The following is a 20,173-nucleotide window of genomic DNA, read 5'->3' as shown; positions in this document are numbered from 1 at the left end:
TTCGGGTATCTAGCAGGCGATCTGAGCCTGTTTCGGGGAGTGGAAGACTGGTGCAAGTTTGCATGCCAAGAGAGCGAACAAGTTGGGGCCTCGCTTGATTTACAACAGTCGCCACTTGGCACAGGCTGAGTTATGGCCCGATCTGTGGGCCCGATCTGTGGGCCTGGCTCTGGCTCTGGGGACCGTGTGTGTGGGCGTCAATTACCAGCTCATAAATTTCAATCGATTTGCCAACTATTGTTGCTCCTTCCGCCCTTTCTAAGCTCCCTCCCCCAACCCCCCTCGTTGTGCTTTTTTCTAATTGTTTATTAATCAACTCATTAACGGTTTCTCTCTGCCATTTGTTATTTTGGTTTTCCTTCTCTTTTTTTTATCGATAATTTTAATTAATTGTGCATTTTTGATTAGTTTTGTGTTTTGTGTTTTGTGCTTTGTGGATTTGAATCGAGTATATTTGCCCAAACAATCAACAAAATGTTCGTAATTAAATGCATTCAAGCATTTTTAATTGTTATTTGCGCTAATTTCGATGCTTAGGCAAGGGCGAAGTCCAGGGGGCGTGTCCCTGCCTAAATATGATCAATTATTGATGTGTTTGTGTCGGCACTGGCCACAGTCCTTTGGGGTGTTTAAACAAGTGCGGCTATGATTAAGAAAACTATGCCCGAATGGATAGGAGTTCCCAAAGCTCTTTTAGCCATCATTCCAGGTCCCACTGCATTCTTTAGCCTCGCAAAAAATGCCACCGTTAAGGCCTCTGCAGGCGACAGCCTGGTGACAATCCAATCACAGCCACAGCCACAGCCACAGCCCCGGACTGTGTGTCTGTGTGCCCATTCTCTGGCCTGTTAGATCTGACTGCATATTTTGTTTGACATCATTGTTGCACATGCCACGTGCTGGCTCTGGCCGCTGTTGCACCTGCAGCAGGCCACTCCGCCCCCTCCAAAAAGGCGGCTACATGCCACACCAGAGAGGCCTTGCAAAAAATGCAGCCAGCTGCCTGTGCGTGCATAAATTTGTGGCAGTTGTTGTTGTTTGCGGCAAGCAATGAAGACATGACACCCGGAGAAAGAGAACACCTTTTTGTTGCAGTTGCAACGTGGCGGCTGGCCTTCAGCTGTCCCTGGAGCCCCCCCCCCCTCCGCCCCCCGGAGCTGCACTTGCACGATGTGTGCCCAGGATTCGAAGGACTGATAGCTGAAAGTATTTGGGGCATCTCTGTGCCCCCCCTACAGCCCCAATTCCTAGTTCTAATTAACTGCAGTGCGTGGCAGCGACTTGGCAATAAATCCAAATAAATAACCAACGACAAATGTTGGCTCTTGGCCTTTGTTTGGGGAGGAACAATGCAGGCCAGGCACAAACAATAGTTGAATGCGATGCCCATATGACAGCAAGTCGGCGGCAAACAGACCCGCAAGACAGCGCCAGTCATGGGGAGGACAAACACAAGGAGCAGGAGCCAGCAAGGATATCGCGTGCTAGCAAAAAATCACCATGTAAACACATCAGCCGTACAAAAGGCGCTGCAGGACTGGAGAAAGCTTTCAACCTGTGTGTGTGTGGCACCCTCTACGTCGTCTATGTATCCCCCCACTCCCTTCGCTCGAGGAGCTCCTCCTCCTGGTCTCCTGGTCTCCTGGTCTCCTGTCCTCTTCTGTGTTTCCTCCTGTTGTTCTCTGGTTTTGTTTTATTTTATTGTGATTTTTATGCTGGCATTTTTGTTGTTTGCCAAATATTAGTTCCATTCGGTGGCCATTGTTGTTGGTGCCTGGCAAATGGAATGCTATTGTGTTACGTTTAGTTTTCCAAGGGGGGCGGGGGGCTAATAGCCGGAAAATACTCGTTTGGGAGAAATATCATCCGACTGCGGGGGGGGATATTCGATAGTTGCGGGCAGACAGCTTTTATTTCGGGGTGCCTTGGATCTGAATCATGGTATTAAATATTTATTTAACTACAAGCATGTCCCAGAACCCTTTTGTTCACCAACGAATCCCCCATTTTATTCTACAGATAATTCTAGGAAATTCTAAAAAATTCTACAAAATTTTAAAAAATTCTACAAAATTATAAAAAATTTTACAAAGTTTTATAAAATTCAAAAAATTCTATAAAATTATATAAAGTTCTAAAAAAAATTCTATAAAATTCTACAAAATTCTACAAAGTTTAATAAAATTCGGAAAAATTCTCTAAAACTCAATAATATTGTATAAAATTGTATAAAATTCTACTAATATTCTAGAAAATTCTATAAAATTGTATTAAATTCCATAAAATTCTGTAAAAATTCTATAAAATTTTACAAAATTCTAAATAATTTCTATACAATTTTACAAAATCCTACAAAGTTTAATACAAATCTAGAAAATTCTAAAATATTCTATATAATTATAGAAAATTCTACAAAGTCTGATAAAATTCTAAAAAATTGTATAAAATTGTATAAAACTCGATCAAATTCTAAAAAATTCTAAAAAAATCTACAAAATTTTACAAAATTCTACAAAGTTTGATTAAATTCTATAAAATTAATAAAAATTTATATAACTCCATAAAAATTCTATAAAATTACAGACAATTCTATAAACTTTTAAAAAATTCTATAAAAATCTATAAAATTTTACTAAATTCTACAAAGTTTAATGAAAATCTATAAAATTCTCTAAAAATTCTATACAAAATCTAGAAAATTCCCAAAGTTCCAAAATAAATTAAATCCTCTTCCGCAGTGCTTCAAACTTAAGCTAATTTATTTTTAGTTTATTTGTCAAATGGGGTTTCTTTTTGAATACATAAACATGGGCATAAAACCATATACTACTCGTATTGTGCTGGGCAAGGCCTGCAGGTCCTTCGCGGCTAGTCCACCGAGTAATCTGCAAAATAAAGAGTTTCAAATTAGATACGTTTACAGACCACTCGGAGCCCACAGCGAGCCACCTTCCAGGCAGACACAATAATTGCTAAACATTTATATTAACTTTAATTGGGGCCCACGAATGGAAGGTGGGGAGGGGGGAAATGCATCAGATATGTATGGAATATGTAAAGTATTTTATGATTTATGCAAGACCCTGCCCCTGCCCCGCCCCTGCCCCTGTCCAGGTCCGAGACAAGAAACAAAATCAACAAATCATTTTTCTGGGCAACGCTGACAGCTGCAATTTTTCACTGCTACTGCCACTGCCACTGCCTACTGGTAGAGTCATGCAACATTTAGCAGCAGAGTCCAGTGGCAGTCTTTAAAGACCCCGCCCTGCCCCCTGCCCCCACCTATGCGGCAAGCAACCCCAAAAAGCTGCAGAATCCCCACTAGACCCCAAGCTGAACCCAAAACCAAATCAATTAAATTCAATTAAATTCGAAAAACCACAAGCCAAGTGCATTTCGTGCGTCTTTGGGGCCCATCAAGGGGGGCGGGCGCTTAACCTTATCCGTAGAGTGCAAGTGCACGAGTGCACAACGGAGCCGAGCCATTGCTATGGGGGTCCAGACCCAGGCTGGGGCTTATCTGTCAATCTTATTCTAATTGAAATGCATACAGAAGGCACACACTGCCAGGACCTTCATCTTGGACTCGAGTTTCGTTTCACAAATTGACTTTTACGCATCAACAATTGAAATAACTCTACCCCCTGCCCCCCTGCACCCCTGCACCCCTGCCGCCCACCCTGTGGGGCAAAATCAACAAGTTAACTGCATTGCCGGCACTCTGGTTGGGGGGCCTGTCATTCAAATTGATTTGGATTTTGGCCCCAGGCCTGGGCACTGAGTGTTGGGCCTCTCACTGTCTAATTGACTGGCGGGCGGGGAGGGCGGGGGGCATTGGGCATGGGGATTGGGTCACTCGAAAGGGAAATGCCGGCTTAAAGGAGTCTTAAAGGAAAAACTGGTGCAAACTGGAATCGAAATGAACTTCATTCATTTTTATATACGAAATCACTAGAGAGGCTTCCCCTCCACGGCTTTGGCCCCCAAATACCTGCCATTCTTTGGCCTCTTCGTCGGCATACATTTTCCCAATTTTTGCATAATATTTTTACAAGCCCTTGGCTATCTTTTGGGTCTGCCTTCTACATTTTTTGCTCTTAATTAATTAAAAAAGTTGCGTCACCTTTTTTTCTTCTTTTTTTGGGGCTTGTGCGCAATTTTTATTTGGCACATGCGAAATTAGCGCCGGGTCTTGTTAAAATATTTGCAAATATTTAAATTGACATTTTTCCGTCATGTTATGACTATGAAAAATGTGTGCCCCTTGAGGGAGGGGCAGGAGGGGGGGGTTTGTTTTTGTGTTCTTAAAATTCCAGCCGAGTGAGGGAACACTTTAAGTTGCAACTAATCAAAACAAATTCAATTAAACGACACAGCCAACGGATGGGGGGGGGACGCCAAAGTCGATTCGGGGTCCAGTCTGCAGTCTGGGGTCTCCAGTGTCCATCGGCAGGCAGCCTCCTTTGGGCCCGCTTATCTGGCAGCACAATCCATTAAAATTGCACATCGTTTACACCAAAAATCAATTCGCCAAAGCATTTAGGCATTACAAATGCCAAGCCAGCCACTGAAGCTAGTCCAGCGACAGGCCACTCCACTCCACTCCACTCCAGAGACTCCAGAGAGCAGGCCAGATCAGACCTGGCCTGGACCCCGGCCAGTGGCTTTCGGGGTCCCGCTTCAAATTCAACGCTGATGCCCATAAATTTCACATACGGCTCTTTCTCTGTCTCTCGTGGGTTTTTGGTTTGTTTTGCTGCTGCCTCTTGCCTCCGTCTGTCTGTCTGTGGGGCTACCAAGCGATAAACGCAGACCAGTTGGCATTGCTTTGAAATGTATCCGCCAGATACGAGTAGTACAAAAGCTGCTGGTCGAGTGGAGTCTTTGCTCGGGGCCTATGGGGGGATCAAAGGGGGATCTAGGGCCTGTAGAGCCCCTTCTCTAGAGCCTCTTTTGGCCTGCCTCTGGGCCCTGTCAGTGTCACCTCACGCGCCCCGACAAATGATGTCTATCGGAAACACAGAACCCAAATCGAATGCCGTGTATCTGGAGGGGGGGGGCTGGGGGGGGCTCGATGCCTTGGTGTCAGCTTGTCGTGCGTTTTATTAGTTGGCAACTCAAACAGCAAATTGAGATTAGAATGTGGTCGCTGCCGCCGTGAAGGCCCCCCTGAGTTATGGCCTGCATTAAAGCGCATCAAAAGGGGGCTGTGGTAGAGGCGGGGGAGGGGGGGGGGGGCTAACAGCCATTAGCAGGTGACAGTTGAAGGCAAAGGCTAGAACTGGCCTAAACAGCCATTGGGCCAACCCCTGGAGACCTCTTAAGGGCTCATCCAGAGCGCATTCCATTTGTGGAAATTTACATTTGATTGCTGCTCATCACATGTCGAGCATGTGATATCCTTGACATTTATGAGTTGTCATCGCTGTGGGGGGGGGGGGGGGGGGGGGGGGACCCCCTCTCTGCCTGTCAAATGTGATTTGCATAACACAAAAAGAGGGAAAAACGCTTCCTCCCGTGGCTGCTGTTTTCCTTCGAATGATGGCAATCTGAACTCTTCCCCCCACCCCCCCTCGAACCCGCATAACTGCAACTGTCAGACTTTCACTTAGAGACCCGGAATGGAGGCCAACATTAGGCCTTATTAGATTTGACGTGCTGCTCCCTGCCGAACAAAACAACAAAAAAGAAAAAGTTTTTCTCTTCTTTCAACCCCTGGCTACAAATCAAAAGATAAATTGTTTTTCCCTCAACCCCAAAGTTTTCCTTCAGCAACAAATATTAATATTGTTTGTGTTTTCTTTTTTGTGTTTTGGCAATGCAATGGGGAAATGCTTATGGCAGTCGCTTGTCAAATTTAATATAAATTATTGTCCAAAAATCGACTGTGTAGTCTACACACCCTCCTGGGGGGCCCTGGAGCTGATGTTCAGCTGGATTTCGTAGGCCTTCTTGGCCAGGATGTCCTTGGCCTTCGGGGTGGCCTTGTTGCAGGTCTCGTGGTCGGCGAAGTGGTCGGCGTACTCGTCCCGCTTGCAGTAGATGCACACGCCGTAGATGTACTCCTCCTCGCAGATGGTGGCGTTCGAGGAGCGGGCCCAGTCCGCCGTGGCCACCAGGGGGAACAGCTTGCCCACGTAGATGTGCGACGACAGGGTGCCGAAGGCCGTGGGGGCGATGGTGGTGATCGGATTGTGCTCCAGATTGAGCACCTGGAGCTGTTTCAACCTGTCGAACAGGCCGCTGGAAAGGAGGGAGGGAAGTGGCTTTAGTTTTGAGGCATGTCCCTGCCTTGGTCTTGGGTCGACTTACGCTTGAATGCGGTCCAGGTTGTTGAAGGCCAGGTGGATCTCCAGCAGCATGGGCGTGTGGTGGAACAGCTGATCGGGCAGGCGGGCTATGTTGTTCCGCTCGAGGCGGAGGGTGAGCAGCCGCCGCTGGGCCTGCAGGAAGTCCCTGTGCAGATAGCTGATGTTGCTGCGAATGCCGATGTAGGCCAGGTGCTCGGACTTCCAGAACAGCTCGGTGGGCACGTTGTCGCCGCAGTTGAAGAGCTCGAAGGACTGCAGCTGGGCCATGTGCCACAGCTCGTCGGAGGCGAAGGCGGACATCTCGACGCTGCTGTTCTTCACGTCGCAGTCGATCACCAGCTGCTTGAGCAGCGCCTGCTTGGCGAAGATCTGGCCGGCCACCTTGTGGATGTTCTTGACCACGATGTTCAGCTTCGTGAGCCGTGCGAGCGGGTGCAGGATGGTGGCCGGCAGGTCGCTGTAGCCCTTCAGCGACAGCTGCCTCAGCTCGAACACGTTCTGGAAGAAGTCCTTCGGCAGCGCCGACTTGAAGCCCAGGATCGTGAGCTTCGCGAGGCCCGGCAGATTCGTGTAGCGCTGCTGCAGCACCTCCCCCCGGTCGTTCTTCTTCGGATCGAAGAAGTTGAACACCTCCAGCTCCGTGTAGTTGGTGATCCCCAGCTGCGTGATCAGGTCGGGGATGCTCCGGGCGTCGGGAATGGCGCAGTTCTGGATGGTCAGCGCCCCGATCTTGCCCACCCTCAGGGGCGGTATGTAGCCAAAGCCCCGGGCGTCGAAGAGGCGGCAGCTGACGCTGTACAGCTTCTCGCGGTCGCTGTTCACCTGCAGGGTCTCGCACTTGATGTCCTGGTCCTGGCAGTCGCACAGGCTGAGGTCCTTGATCAGCGCCTCGCAGCCGGCCTTCGTCAGATAGCTCAGAGTGGCATTGCCCTCCTGCCACGACGGGCAGGCCAGGGCCAAAAGCAGCAGCAGAAGCAGCACCAGCAGCGGAGGCAACATCTCGAGGCGATCGTCAAAGCCGAACTGTTGACTGGAAGAGGGGCAAGAGGGAAGTGGCATTAGAAATTAGTTTCTAGCAGCTGCTCCTGCGGCTCTAATGGTTTTCCCCGCAGGTAGCACGCATTTTCTGCGTAATACCCACCCAAAGGCCGTCTGGCAGTCCACTGCGCCATTTTTCCCACCTCAGGCAGGGCCCCGCACCTCTCTCTCGGCCTCTACCTGCCGCGTTTCCCCGCTCCGTTTAATGGCCCATAATTTCCTACGCAACTCGCTCGATTTGTGCATAATATTAAACCATTTTGGATTCGCCTTGCACACACGAAAAAACCCGCCAAACAAAATGACTTAAATTGCCATTTGCGTGGCAGACTGAGGCATTGGGCGCTGGGCGCTGCCTGAAAGCGAGATGATCTGCCAGGGGTCCACGGGTCGGTCGGGGGCTCTGATAACAGTTGAAAATGCCCGACTTTACATACGTTTGGCGGCTCAGCGGCTCAGCGAGGACCCGAGGCGGCCAGAGGCCAAGAAACAGTGGTTTTTGGAGGGCGAAAAGGGGCAAGCATAAGCCAAGGGGGACTATGGAATAGGGACTACTTTATTAAACCAATTTATAGGTTGGATTGCGAAGATCTCTCTTGGGTTTTGCCACCCTTTTGCTGGGAGAATATCTGCCAAAACCAGGCCTCTTTCCAGGTTTCCCCATCGCCGACCCACTGTGCCACAAAGTTCAATGCTATCAACCTCTGCAGCCTCTGCCCGCTGCAGCCCCAACCCCAAGCCACATCCTCAATCGCAAATGTGGCCTTCTTTTGCTTCAGATACGAGTACTCCTGCATCTCCTGGGAGCGAAGCTGCTGCCGTGGCTTGATTTCGAACAAATTACAATTCATTCTGGTTTCTGGTTTTCAGTTTCATTACAAATGCAAAAATGCAAAATGGCAAGCCGGCCATTATCTCGGGCTCTCGATGGCTCTCGATGGCTCTCGATGGCTCTCGATGGCTCTCGATGGGAGTCTGTCTGTTGATCGATGATCGCTGTGGCCGGCCGATGATCAGGTTTGTGCCTTCTTGCCTTCTCCTTCTCCCGTGTATCGTTTGAGGCGTACATGCGTAAGTGCCTTTGATCCCCCCCCCTCCGCCCCCTCCGCCCCCTCCGCCCCGTCCTGCCGTCCTGGATCGCAGTTGCATTCACAGATCGGGGCCAATGCATTTGAATTTGTCTGGCCGCCAGCCAAATCGATCGACAACCAATCAGCCGCAGTCTGGCCGGGTCCAGTCCTTCAGCCATCATGGCCAGCCACAGCCACAGGTACACAGGTCTTCGCCAGAGTCTGTCTCTCTGTGGCTTCTGCTGCTGCTGCTGCTGCTGCTGCTGCTGCTGCTGCTGCTGCTGCTGGCAGTGGCAAACATTTCATTTTTCACGATCCGCTGTCTCGTATTCCCAAGAGCTAAATCAATAAATTACGTGACAGGCATGCAGAAAACCTGATGCTTCTCCGACGATTTGGGATCGCAGTCAGAGTCCCAGTTCTTAGTGGTTTTTGTGTTTTGCTTCGTTTTGATTGAATCAATCAAAAATGTGGTGCATTTATATGAAAAGATACAAAGAAAGGGGCAGGCCGGGCAGTGCTCCAAAATGAAGTCGGAATACCCTGGAGAAGGCAGGCTGAAGGGAATTTTAATTTCTTTGAAAGAAGAGAGCTTTGAAGAGGTTTAAAAATGTTAAAGGAAAGGTCTAAAAATTACAGAGAACTGAGACGCCCCCCTAGAGGTCTTTACCATATCCTTGGTAGGTAGTTCTCCTTGTAGAGATATGCCCCTGATATTGCCCCCATTTGACGCTTGTTTCTGTGTTTCCTTCCCCCACAAACCCCCTGCTCTACCCCGCCCTACCCTGCCCCTCCACATATCATTTTGCAGATCTTCTGATGCCCTGCCACCACATAAATTATTATTTTGCCCAGAGATACACACGGAGTATTCCTCGGCCCGGCCCGGCCCGGCATCGAGGTAAATTCGCATTAAATTTGATTGGTTTCCATTTGTTTGGGCCAGGAAATGCCCAATAAAGTTCTTAACTCGATTTAATTAACTTTGACAAATTGAACTCTAAGGAAAATGCTCGTTTTTTTTTTTTTTTTCCTTAAAAATAATCAACTTAAGGCCCCCAGGAAAAGTCATTGGCAGGGCTGCCTGCCACGCCCTCAATTAGTAATAAATAATTTGAGTTTTGGTTGAAAGTTTTGCGTTTTTGGGCTAAGCGATGCATAATCCATGAAAGCAAAGTTCGGGAAGCCAAAAGGCAGGCCAAGCCTGGAACTGGAAGTGGAACCAAAAAGTAGAAGCCATATTGCTGCTGGTCTTTTGTACAAGAAAATCTTCATTGATTTTAGTGGAGCAAAATCGCCTTAGGTTGGAAGTTTTGCCCCCCTCCACCCCCGCACACACACACACAGAGGAGGGGGAAAACAGGGAAAAGTATTTACCATTTTTAGCCACAGGACAGGCAAATAAATGGCCATAATCCTGCCCAGACAAAGGGTGTACGTTCCAAGTCCTTCAGGATGTGTCTGGCCAGGATGGAGGGGGGGAGCGGGAGGGGGAGGGGGTGTGGCGTCTTTTATGCGTTCTACATTTGATTTATTCCACATGCAAATTGTGGAAAAATTAAGTTGTACTCCCGGGCGGAGGCCCAGGCCAAAGCCCGGACTTTATTCCCAGAAACGTTTTGCGTTTCGCTTCGACTAAATAATAATTCGCTTCAAATTCGAATGCGCACGTTCCACAAAGGCCCCAGGGCCCACCCCCCTTCCACCCACCCCTCTCTCTTTCGGGCAACTCTTTTGTCCCGGGGCCCAGCCCATAAATGCATGAAATTGAATACCAGGCAAAAAAACATTTCTGACAGAGTAATCGAGAACGTCTCCATCATTTCTATTTGGTTATTCGGTATTCGGTTTTCGGTTTTCGGTATTTGTTGGGCATTGTAGTTCTCTTGTGTTTATTTATGTGTTTGCGCCTATTTATTTATTTTAATTAAAAGGGCACGTGTTGCTGTTTTGTTGTTTTTCTTTTTGCCAGGGCAACACACACCAAGAAGGGTGCTGTCGAGGTGCGGCAGTGGGTGGGGGGGTGGGAACGGGTTGCGGCAAGTGCAATGACAACCCCAATTACAGGGGAAAGAAGAAGAAGAAGAAGAAGGAACTTTCCAAAGGGAAAGCATTTCTTAGAGGAGGCCCTGATCACCACCCAATTTCCATCGAATCCGCCTTCAAATGGACACTAAATGAGTGTCAAAACAAACAGACCCGCCGCTCCGGACTGGGCGTGGATAAGCGGAAAGAAATGGCTAGCAAATAGTAATAAACAAAGGAAGGGCCAGCAATCAGAGCAACTAATTAAATGCCACAACCCCCAGGAACCCAGGAACCAAGGACTCACGACCCACGACCGAGACAAAGTCAAAGTTTTCCTCGACTCGTTTTCATTACGAGTTAATTTGAATGTAAATGAACAGAGAGAGAGAGAGAGCTCTGAGGGGGGGGGCACCGAGAATGTTTGGCTAATGTTTCAATTAAGAAGACAGTGAAAAATTTAATTTTCTTTCATTTGCCCCCACCCTTCCCCACCCCCCAAAGCCCCCTCGAGACGGTGGACTGTTGTCCCGGGTGATGTTCACAAGGAATTTCAATGTTCCACTCATAATTTCATATAATTTCCATTAATTGCATGAAATGAATGCCCTTGGCTTCTGGTTCCTCTCGTTGGCCACTCCAGTAGCCATTTTCATGATTTTCTACGCACTTTGGAGCGCCAAAAGCGAGAACCATGTCTATGCTAATTTCCTTGTTTTGATGGCTAGTCGGCTACCGGCCTAACCAACCGCGTAACCACGATCGATCCTCTCCTCGCTTGGCACAGATCACTCAAGGGCATTTGGGGCATATTTTGTTCTGCTCGTGCTCGAGCTGACTCGATGGCTCGATGGCTGGGCCATGGCAAATTTCCAGTGCCCGAGTGCCCGGGCACCGCCCCCTTTCGACTTGGCAATTGTCATGGGCAGGCGGTCGGATGTGAACAGAGAAATGACTTGTGAAAGGTGGGACTCGTGTGGGGAACAAACCGAGCGATGGAATGACCCAGAACTCTCTCAGAATTTGGGTACTTTTTCCCATCTTCTTTCTCTATATCCCTGCCATTTACCAGGCCAGGAGTCCGCCAGCAGACACTCATTTTCTGCACACACAGCACAAATTGCAATCAAAGTCTGTGCCCCCCTTGGGGACCCCTTGGGGGGCAGGCAGGCACCGACTTTTTAGCACTTCAAATTGGCAAACAAACAAACTCGCGTTCAAATGAAATGTGAGCATAAACAGAACAGAGAGACCCCCCCTCCCTATCCATCCTTAAAGGCAAACAAACTTGAAAAGCAGAAGCGGAAATATTGCGCATACGACGCGTTGCACGTGGAGGAGCAGGAGGAAGAGGGAGGGCAATGGGAATCAGAGCAGAAGAGCAGAAGAGCGATGGAGTGGAGTGGCGGGAGGGAATCACTTGACACGCAAATATGCATAAACAAGGCATGAATATTCATGCACACAGCAGACACTTGCCACTCCATCTGTCCGCATCTTGAAAAGGACTCGTCCTCGTTCTCGGCCACGTCCTGGCCGCCCATATCTCGTTTAGAGATGAAATGCAATGCGCATTCAAAAATTTGCCCGCAAAAAATGTTTACCCAAGCCCCACCGAGAGGTGAGTGACACCACAGTGGTGAGTGGCTATAAGGGAAGAGCCTAAAGGTGAGAAGTAGGCGAAAGAAAGTCTAACCTTTCAGGAATGCCTTCACGTTTTGTTCCACTGTACAGGGGGCTGTATTCACTGTACTTGTAATATGCAATTTTCACAGCATTTGAATGAATGCCTGGTTTGTGTTTGTTTTATCAGCTTTTTGCTTTTCTTTTTCTTTGGAGGCAAAATGCAAGCAGGTCATTCACTTTCGTCTGTCCCCCCCCCGGCCCCGCCCTGAGAAGATTTTTACAAAATTTTTAACAATCATAAATCCTTGTCAATCACACGCGGCTGTCATCATCATCAGCAGGGGCATCGGCATCGGCATCATCCGCCCTCTAGATAGGCCTCGTCTCGTCCTCGAGAGCCACATAGTTCCTGTTTCCCGCTTCCCGCTTCCTTGAGCTCCTTTGACTTTTGTGACTTGCCTAAGCGGAACTGATTACGCGACCGTCTGCGACGTCATCGACTTGGCTGCGTGACAGAAATGTTTCTTCTTCTTTACTTTTTTTCAACAATTTCGATGTCATTTATTTGATGCTGCCTTCGACTTTGACAGCTGCGCTGCGGATCGATTGTGGGGGGTGGAGGAGGCGGAGGAGGCCTCTTGAACTGTTAATTCCTTGGGCAACAATCAATCATTTCGCTATGGAATATATTGCCAGTTATTGTGTTGTGTTTTGTTGGAAGATAAAGAAGTGAGAGCATGACTTGGAGGCTGAGATGGTAGAGGGACTTTATGTATTGAAAGGATGCTGGAAAGTACTATAAGAAATAGAAGAAATTTTTGTATATTAAATTTCATTCAAAACACCGTATCGTCTGGCCCCAAAGCCTCATTTGCTGAATGTTGTATCCAAAAACTCTCACCTTAATTTGCAAAAAAAACATTTTGCCCACAAAAAACAGTCGAGCCACTAAAACTAATCCCCCAAATCTGCGACGATTGCCAGAGCAAATCAAAGACTTGAAACCATAAAAAAAAAAACGGAGACAGGGCCTGGGCCCGGGCCTGGGGCAACAATTTAAGATTTACGCCACTTAGAAGACATTTAAGCGTGCAACAAATGCAGGAACAACAAAACAAAAAGGCCAGCTCCACATGCAAAAGGCCGCCAGAACTTGTTGTTGGGTCGCCTTGTGCGTGCAGCTTCCTTTGGAGGAGCCAGAGAGAGGCCTGTTCCCAGAGCCGACTCGGGGAGAGGGACTGTGCCTCCGCCTGCCAAAAAAAATCAAAAGGGATTCTTTCCGGACAGTTTACAAGGTTTTCTCGTGTTTCGACAACATTAATTTGTTGTTGCTCTGGCAGCATGTTGCTGGGCAACATTTCGGTGGCCAGCTACATGCTGCTGGCCGCAAAAACCACAAAAGATATCGGAGAACGAACAGTAGCAGCAACAAACAGCAAACAATAACAAAAATTATTTAAGTTTTTTTGGGGTCTTTTTTGAGAAAGCACAGAAACCGAAAAACCACAACATTTTACGAGCTCCTCGTCGCCCTTAACAATGTCTCATCGTCAGGTCTAAATCATTTTTAACGATCAATAAATGAACACAGGGGTATTCAGGGATATGCAGAGATATTCAGGGATCAGAGCGTGAAGGAAACACGAGATCGGGAGAGGACATGCTGGAGGAGTTATGGAACGTTTTTCGGAGGTTATTTGGTTACAGGTTATAAGAATACTAAAACGAATACTAATACTAATAAAAATAAAATTAATAATAATAATTATTATAAAAACAAAAAATAATAATCAGACTAAAAAAATAATAATAATGATACTAAAAATAATACTAAAAATACTAATTCTAAAAATAATACTAATAATAATAATACTAAAATAATAATAATAATACGAATAATAATAATAAGAATAATACTAATAATAATAATACTAATAATACTAATAATACTAATACTAAAAATAATAATAATAATACTAATAATAATAATACTAAAATAATAATAATAATACGAATAATAATAATAAGAATAATACTAATAATATTAATACTAATAATAATAATACTAAAAATAATAATAATACTCAAAATAATAATACTAAAAATAATAATAATAATACTAACACTAATACTATTAATAATATACCGAGAAAATTAATAGTAAAAATAATTATAATAATACTAAAAATAATAATACTAAAAAATAATAATAGTAATACAAATAATAATAATAATAATGTTTTTCGATATTATATAAATAATATATCTTATGTCTTATATCTAGATGTATCGCATGTAATGGATAAATGTCCAGACTTTCCCCTTAATATTTTCCTGTTGAGCTTAGTTTCCTCTGATTCCTCCTAATCCGCTCTCCACAAACACGCTGCCATCCCTAACGCTGATGCTCGGCCCCAAGAGAATCCATATATCTTGCTTCTTTGGAACTCATCGTCCGGCGTGCTTTGTGTGGGGCCCTGCACCGACTCGGCTCAGAAGCTCAGAAGTCGCGAAAGGTGTAAAGCTAATTGAAAGCCCCACTCTGGGGTCGCTCTGGGGCCGCTCTGGCGGCCAACATCAAAGCCACAACTTTGTTGCGGAAGCAGAAATGGCTCTAACCAGAACTACGAATATTGCCAGCCAAAGAGTACTCCTCCCAGACGGCAGTACAGACATATCTCGCATTATTTTATTGACAACTGTGTGGGGGGGAGTGGGTGGGGAGTGGGCGGGAGCCCACGATAAGCTCTGGATTGCACACATGTTTCGATATTTAGCCAAAGGCAAACACCGGCGACCAGACAAATCTATCTACAACATTGTAAACACTTGTATCGATTCGTGGGCTTTATCAGTCTATAACTTTTGTCCCTATTTACCAAATGCTTCAAAGTGACAGCTGTACGCCCCGACGGGACGCCTCGACGCTCTCGGTCTCTGAATCGAGAATTCCTATGATTAAATTGCAATGCCGGCAGCCCCCAACAGATGTTCCGGGGGGCAGGGAATTGTAAGCGGATATTTATTAACCATCATTTCCGCTCGTTTTAATTTTACAAAACCCAAAAACACAAAAAACACAGAAAGCAAAAAACTTATTTGCTAATAAAAATTCAAAAGATAAACACACAAATCAAAATCATAAGCCCGAAATGAAACTGAAACTCGAAAGGAAAATGGAATGGAAAGAAAAAAATCATTATAAATGGGGGAAAAATTTCGTGAAAAAATGCGTAAAAAATTCTTGAGATTTTTAGGGTAATTTGTTCGGGTGGTTAGACCCGAACCCCGCCACCCCGCCACCCGGTGGCTTATTTGAAGCAACACGTGCGGGGAAATACCGCGAAATCTTATTAGAAAGAACGAATTCCAACGACTTGGAGGACTCTGGGAGTCCAAGCAATGGGAGAGGAGATTTGCATTTGTACGTACAACTGATTGCACTTACAAATCGTAAAAAAAGGGCGCGAGGAGAGAGGGAGGGGAGTAATATTTACAACGAACATCCATTTGGGCCCACTGTGCACAGTGGGTAGCAGTCAGGGAGCAGGGGGCAGGGGCAGGGCTAATGCACAAAAGGAAATTATAATAAGCGCAGCTTTTCCTAGTACATCGTAGGGCGGGGGGAGGGGGATTGGGGGGAAACGTAAGAAATTCATAAATAAAAGACGCCGCAAAGTAGGCAATGCCAAGCGTTCCGTTCTCCCCATTTTTATCGCACTAATAAAAAGGATTTTCCCCGAACGAATCCCCGCCCCCCGCCTCGCATTTCTTTGTATCATTTTACTGCAGGCGGCGGGCGGTCCCCAAGATCTAAGGGCTGTTGCCACATTTCCTCGGCCCTCTGTCGTATTGCAACAGCAACTTGGAAAAAACCGTCATTTTTTCCCCATTTATTGCTGTTGTTGTCTGGCTTTATTTTGTTTGTTTTTCCTTATTTTCTTTGGCTTTTCTCCCCCCCGGCTCTGGGGGGGGGCTATGTTACCTTATAAATGGATTATGGCAATTAGAATGGGCCGAATCCTTGGGGCGGGGGTGGGAGGGCGGTGTCTATAGGTTTGATTTGGCCAGAGATGGAATGAAGATGGTAATCAAAGGGGAAAGGGGTCAGTTTTGAGGAGGACAACATTTTCGACTACAGAAGGCTCCTCAATGCTTTTACTCTGTAAAATATTGACCTTTAGGGCCATATCTGTCCCGTTTTTGATGCCATTTCTAGGGCAAACTCTCCCCACCTTAACTGGGCCATCACTTAGCCCCATTACAAGCCCCTACCGATCCATGAACGATCTCTTTTGCTAGTCATTCCCCTGCCGAAAACCAATTAAAGGCCAAACAATCATCATTAGGCAATGCCACAAAATGATAATTCAAATGTTTTCGCCTGACTAGCCGCAGCGAATCGAAACAAGAAAACACCAACAGACACCAAATACCAAACCTATTTTACACCGTGAAATTGTACAAATAATATGCCAAGAAAGTAGGCGCCTTGGCCGACGAGAGACGAGAGAAAAAGAGTTCAGCAGATAATTAATGATCTGATATATCAATCGGGCAGCAGATCAAAGAGGTTGCAAGGGGCACGGGGGCACGGGGCACGGGGGGCTCCACAATTTGTACAAGAGAAAATATTTGAAATTTGAACATTCTTTGAAGCGCACAAAATGCCAGACCGAAAACTAAAATTGAACCCCCAACGAAGGGAGGGCGGGGGGAGGGTACAAACCCATCAAAGACATTTAAGCATTTTGCGGTTTTTCTGCGCATGAGATGCCTTTTGTCCTGTGGCAGGACATGTGCAGCAAAGTGTCGCATATGTGGCTCGAGGTTTTTTTTACTCTCGTTGGGATTTATACCTCATCCTGCACATCCTTCGCCGTGCCGTTTTGGGTCGCTTATTGCTTGGCATTTATGAAATTCTGTACGGAATGCCGGGGCGGACCAACTTGAAAGCCAAGAGCTGCCAGAGAGACCCCAAGAACGAGACGAGGTTAACAAACTGCTTGCCATAGAGCTTCCTGCACGAGTTTGTGTGTGTGTGTAGACTTTTTCTAGTTTTAATTTATATGTAAATTAGCCCCAACTCCGACTGGGGAACGCTGCCTGCATCTCTCGAATAAAACTATTACCACAAAGCTGTAAATAATGACAAGTTGAGTGCCATTTGATGACAGTTGCAAGTCGTCGTCGTTCGAGGAGGAGGAGGAGGCACTTTGCCTCCCAAGGGGCAAGGGAGAACAGATCATCATCGTCTCTCGATAGTCATGGACTTTAGGCCCCATCAAATCAGCCATGAAATTGTACAAGTTCCACCTTTGCTCGGATAATAAATTAAACAAATTTTAATCAAAAAAAAAAACTCCGACTGATATTTTGTGTAATTTTCTCACAGCTCCATTTTGATCCACAAACCACTCGAGGCGAAAACCAACTCTGGGTTTATTTAAACATTAATTAAATGTTCAACATGGGAGAGAGGCCTCCCCAGATGCCCAGATGAGGCGTGAAAGTCGGGATACATAATTTATGAAAGCTGCCAAGCATTGAACGGCATTTGGTAATCGACATCGTCATCGTCATCGTCATTGCGATCGCAATCGCCCAAAACGCAATTGTAATCATCCATTGACAATCGTCATAATTTATGGCCTACTTCTGGTTGGGCTCTGAGGTCTGCTGATTGATAAAAACCACAAAAATACGACAGTCAACAGAACAGAACGGGAGCGAGTCTGGTGGAGGGACTGGAACGATTGGGAGTCGCTATGGGAATACCCTGCCTAAAAAAAGGGGGAGTATTTTGGGGTAAATACAAGAAGAGTAGTTGGAAGAGCAAAGAGAGGGTTTGTAGAGGGTTTTTAAGGGGTAATTGGGGCTTCAGGCGAAAGAAATAAAGAGCTTTAAGGTTGAAGTCTCTACTGCTGGAAAGATACCTTTTTCCGATGGATTTGAAGGCCTAATCTAAGCCTTTAGTTGCTAGATAATCCCTTTGCTCTTTGAGGGCATTCATTGATGATATTCCTAAACAGTTGACCTTTATTCCCGCTTGGTACAATCGTAACTGAAGCCAGTGGCACCAGGGAGCTGGTAGCTGGGAGCCCAGACAGCAATCGAAAGCTATGCAATAATAATAACAGCCACAGCCACAGCCACAGCCACAGCCACAGCCTGGGCAAACGGCCACACGAAACAGCTGCCAACATTCACACGTCATTTAATTTCGATTAGTCCCCGAGAGAGACAGAGAGAGAGAGAGAGGAGTCCCGGAGGGGGGACAGAGAGACAAAACAAATAATGCGACAAATGCCAAGTCGAATGCGAAGGCAAATGCTTTGTGGTCAATACTTTGGCTCTGGTAATTGTCGCCTTCGACAGAAGCTGGCCAACAAAAATGTACAAAATGCCTAATTGGCACTTGGGCCGGCCCAGAGAATGCCAAGAGGCCGAAAGCGGACAGAAGAAGGCCAAGCCACGGTCTCCCCTTGGATCACTTTTTTGTGGTCTTCTGGTCTTCTGGCAGTTGCAGCTGAAATATCATCTCATTTCGATTGCATTCGATTCATATTTTTGATTGATGATTCAATTTCGTTTTGCGGGCAGAGTTCAAAAGCTGAGAAATTCCCTAATGAAGTCCGGCCTGTATCCGTTTCTGGTTTTCTTACGGGGATTGACTGATTGAGGCCTGAGAAATGCCCTGGGGGCCTGGTCTACATATTAGTGACAAGCCGATGGGAATGGGTGTGGGAAAGGTGTTTAATCAATGAGGGTAGCCCTAGAAGGTCTCCAAATCATAGGCAACGCATAGGTTTTCCCTTTAAAACTTAACCCCCTCCTAGTATAGAACTCTCCAAAGCCCAATAGGCCTTCCAGCCCGCCACAAAAAAAAGAAAGAAAAGGGAAAATGTTTACCCCAAAGCGTTTAACACCCGCTGGAGCCTTCCTTCTCGGGGAAGTGTGAATAAAATAAGTTGGAGAGCAAAACAGCAGCAACAATTTTTCGCTTTGAAAATGATTATTAGGTCAGTTGCTGCTGACAGGCCAGGAGAAGGAGATGGAGCAGTGGCAGGGGCATGTGGCAGCTGGACGAACGCACCCGAAGGCAACGGCAGGACAAGGACCTTTCGCCTCGCATGCCTTTGTACCCAGCCTGGAGAGGGGAAGGGAGTGGAGTGTCGTGGAACAGGGTTAACTGCGGCTCGCACCTCATACGAAAATAGCAGAGATTCCTTTTGAAGTTTACGCACAAATATGCCTCTTGCAAGGGAAGCCCTGGAGGTCCATGGAGGTCCGGGCGGATGCAGACCGAACAGGATAATAATTAACGCAATAATCATCGATGAATGAAGACGAAGAGGGGAGAGGGGTGGAGAGGGGGGCTTGGTCAATGCTTAAAATGATTAACGCGCTTAACCCATTGGTGCTCAGGCATTCGGCTCTCCCCAGCCCCCCCACAGCCACCCCCCCACACAGCCCTCTCCCATGGCTCGCTGCGTGTGTTCATTTTGTAATTTGCGTAGGTGATGCCATGGAATTTGATTTTCACACGTGTTGCTCTTGCCACTGGCACACCTGCCCCTTCGTACTCCCCCTCCCCCACCCGCCAGCTGTCCTTGTTGCTCATGTTAATGTTAATAATAATGGAAATGCTGCTGCTGCTGTGTGTGCAATTATCTTCCGTTTCATTGATTCCACACACGCGCCACATAAAAATAGAAAGCGCCGATGGAGACGCTAGACGGGAGAAAAACACAAGCAGGCCTATGCGAGGGCCTTAACCCATAGAACGAGATGAAAGTCGCCATTAGAGTGTTCTCTGAAGCTAGTCATTTGGCGTGGAAATTACACAGAGATTAACCAGTTTTTAGACACTGATTCACAGACCTCTGGACGGTATTCAAAGCGAGTGCCGATTGAATTGAGTGGGTGTAAAGGTTGCCAGCGGATTTGATTGAGAAATCGTTGTGGGAACACACAATTTCTCTGCAGCACGCCTTAAGGGTTAAGGCCAGCAATTTACCCTCGACGGCAACGAATTCAATAATTTCTTATGAATTGAAGTTACTGGCGGGTTCAAAGCTCACGACGAGGCTGTACAGAAGA

General features: G+C 46.5%; 1 protein-coding gene across 2 annotated transcripts in view; it reads right to left on the bottom strand.

The window, feature by feature from the left end:
- Positions 1-2,741: 2,741 nt before the first annotated feature.
- The window catches only part of LOC108163254 (carboxypeptidase N subunit 2), a 46,133-nt gene continuing 28,701 nt past the window's right edge, over positions 2,742-20,173 (bottom strand). For both annotated transcript variants that reach the window (XM_017298425.2, XM_017298424.2), the window contains exons 2-4: positions 6,313-7,341; positions 5,903-6,243; positions 2,742-2,885 (exon numbers count right to left, since the gene is read on the bottom strand). In XM_017298425.2, coding sequence (XP_017153914.1) covers positions 2,869-2,885; positions 5,903-6,243; positions 6,313-7,310 — 1,356 coding nt within the window. In that variant the 5' untranslated portion in view covers positions 7,311-7,341 and the 3' untranslated portion in view covers positions 2,742-2,868. The remainder of the gene's footprint in view (positions 2,886-5,902; positions 6,244-6,312; positions 7,342-20,173) is intronic.

Source organism: Drosophila miranda, chromosome 4 (assembly GCF_003369915.1).
Source record: "Drosophila miranda strain MSH22 chromosome 4, D.miranda_PacBio2.1, whole genome shotgun sequence".
Classification (NCBI taxonomy): Eukaryota; Metazoa; Arthropoda; class Insecta; order Diptera; family Drosophilidae; genus Drosophila; species Drosophila miranda.
The sequence above is the reverse complement of the archived record's forward strand: the minus strand, read 5'-3'. Positions and strand labels throughout refer to the sequence as shown.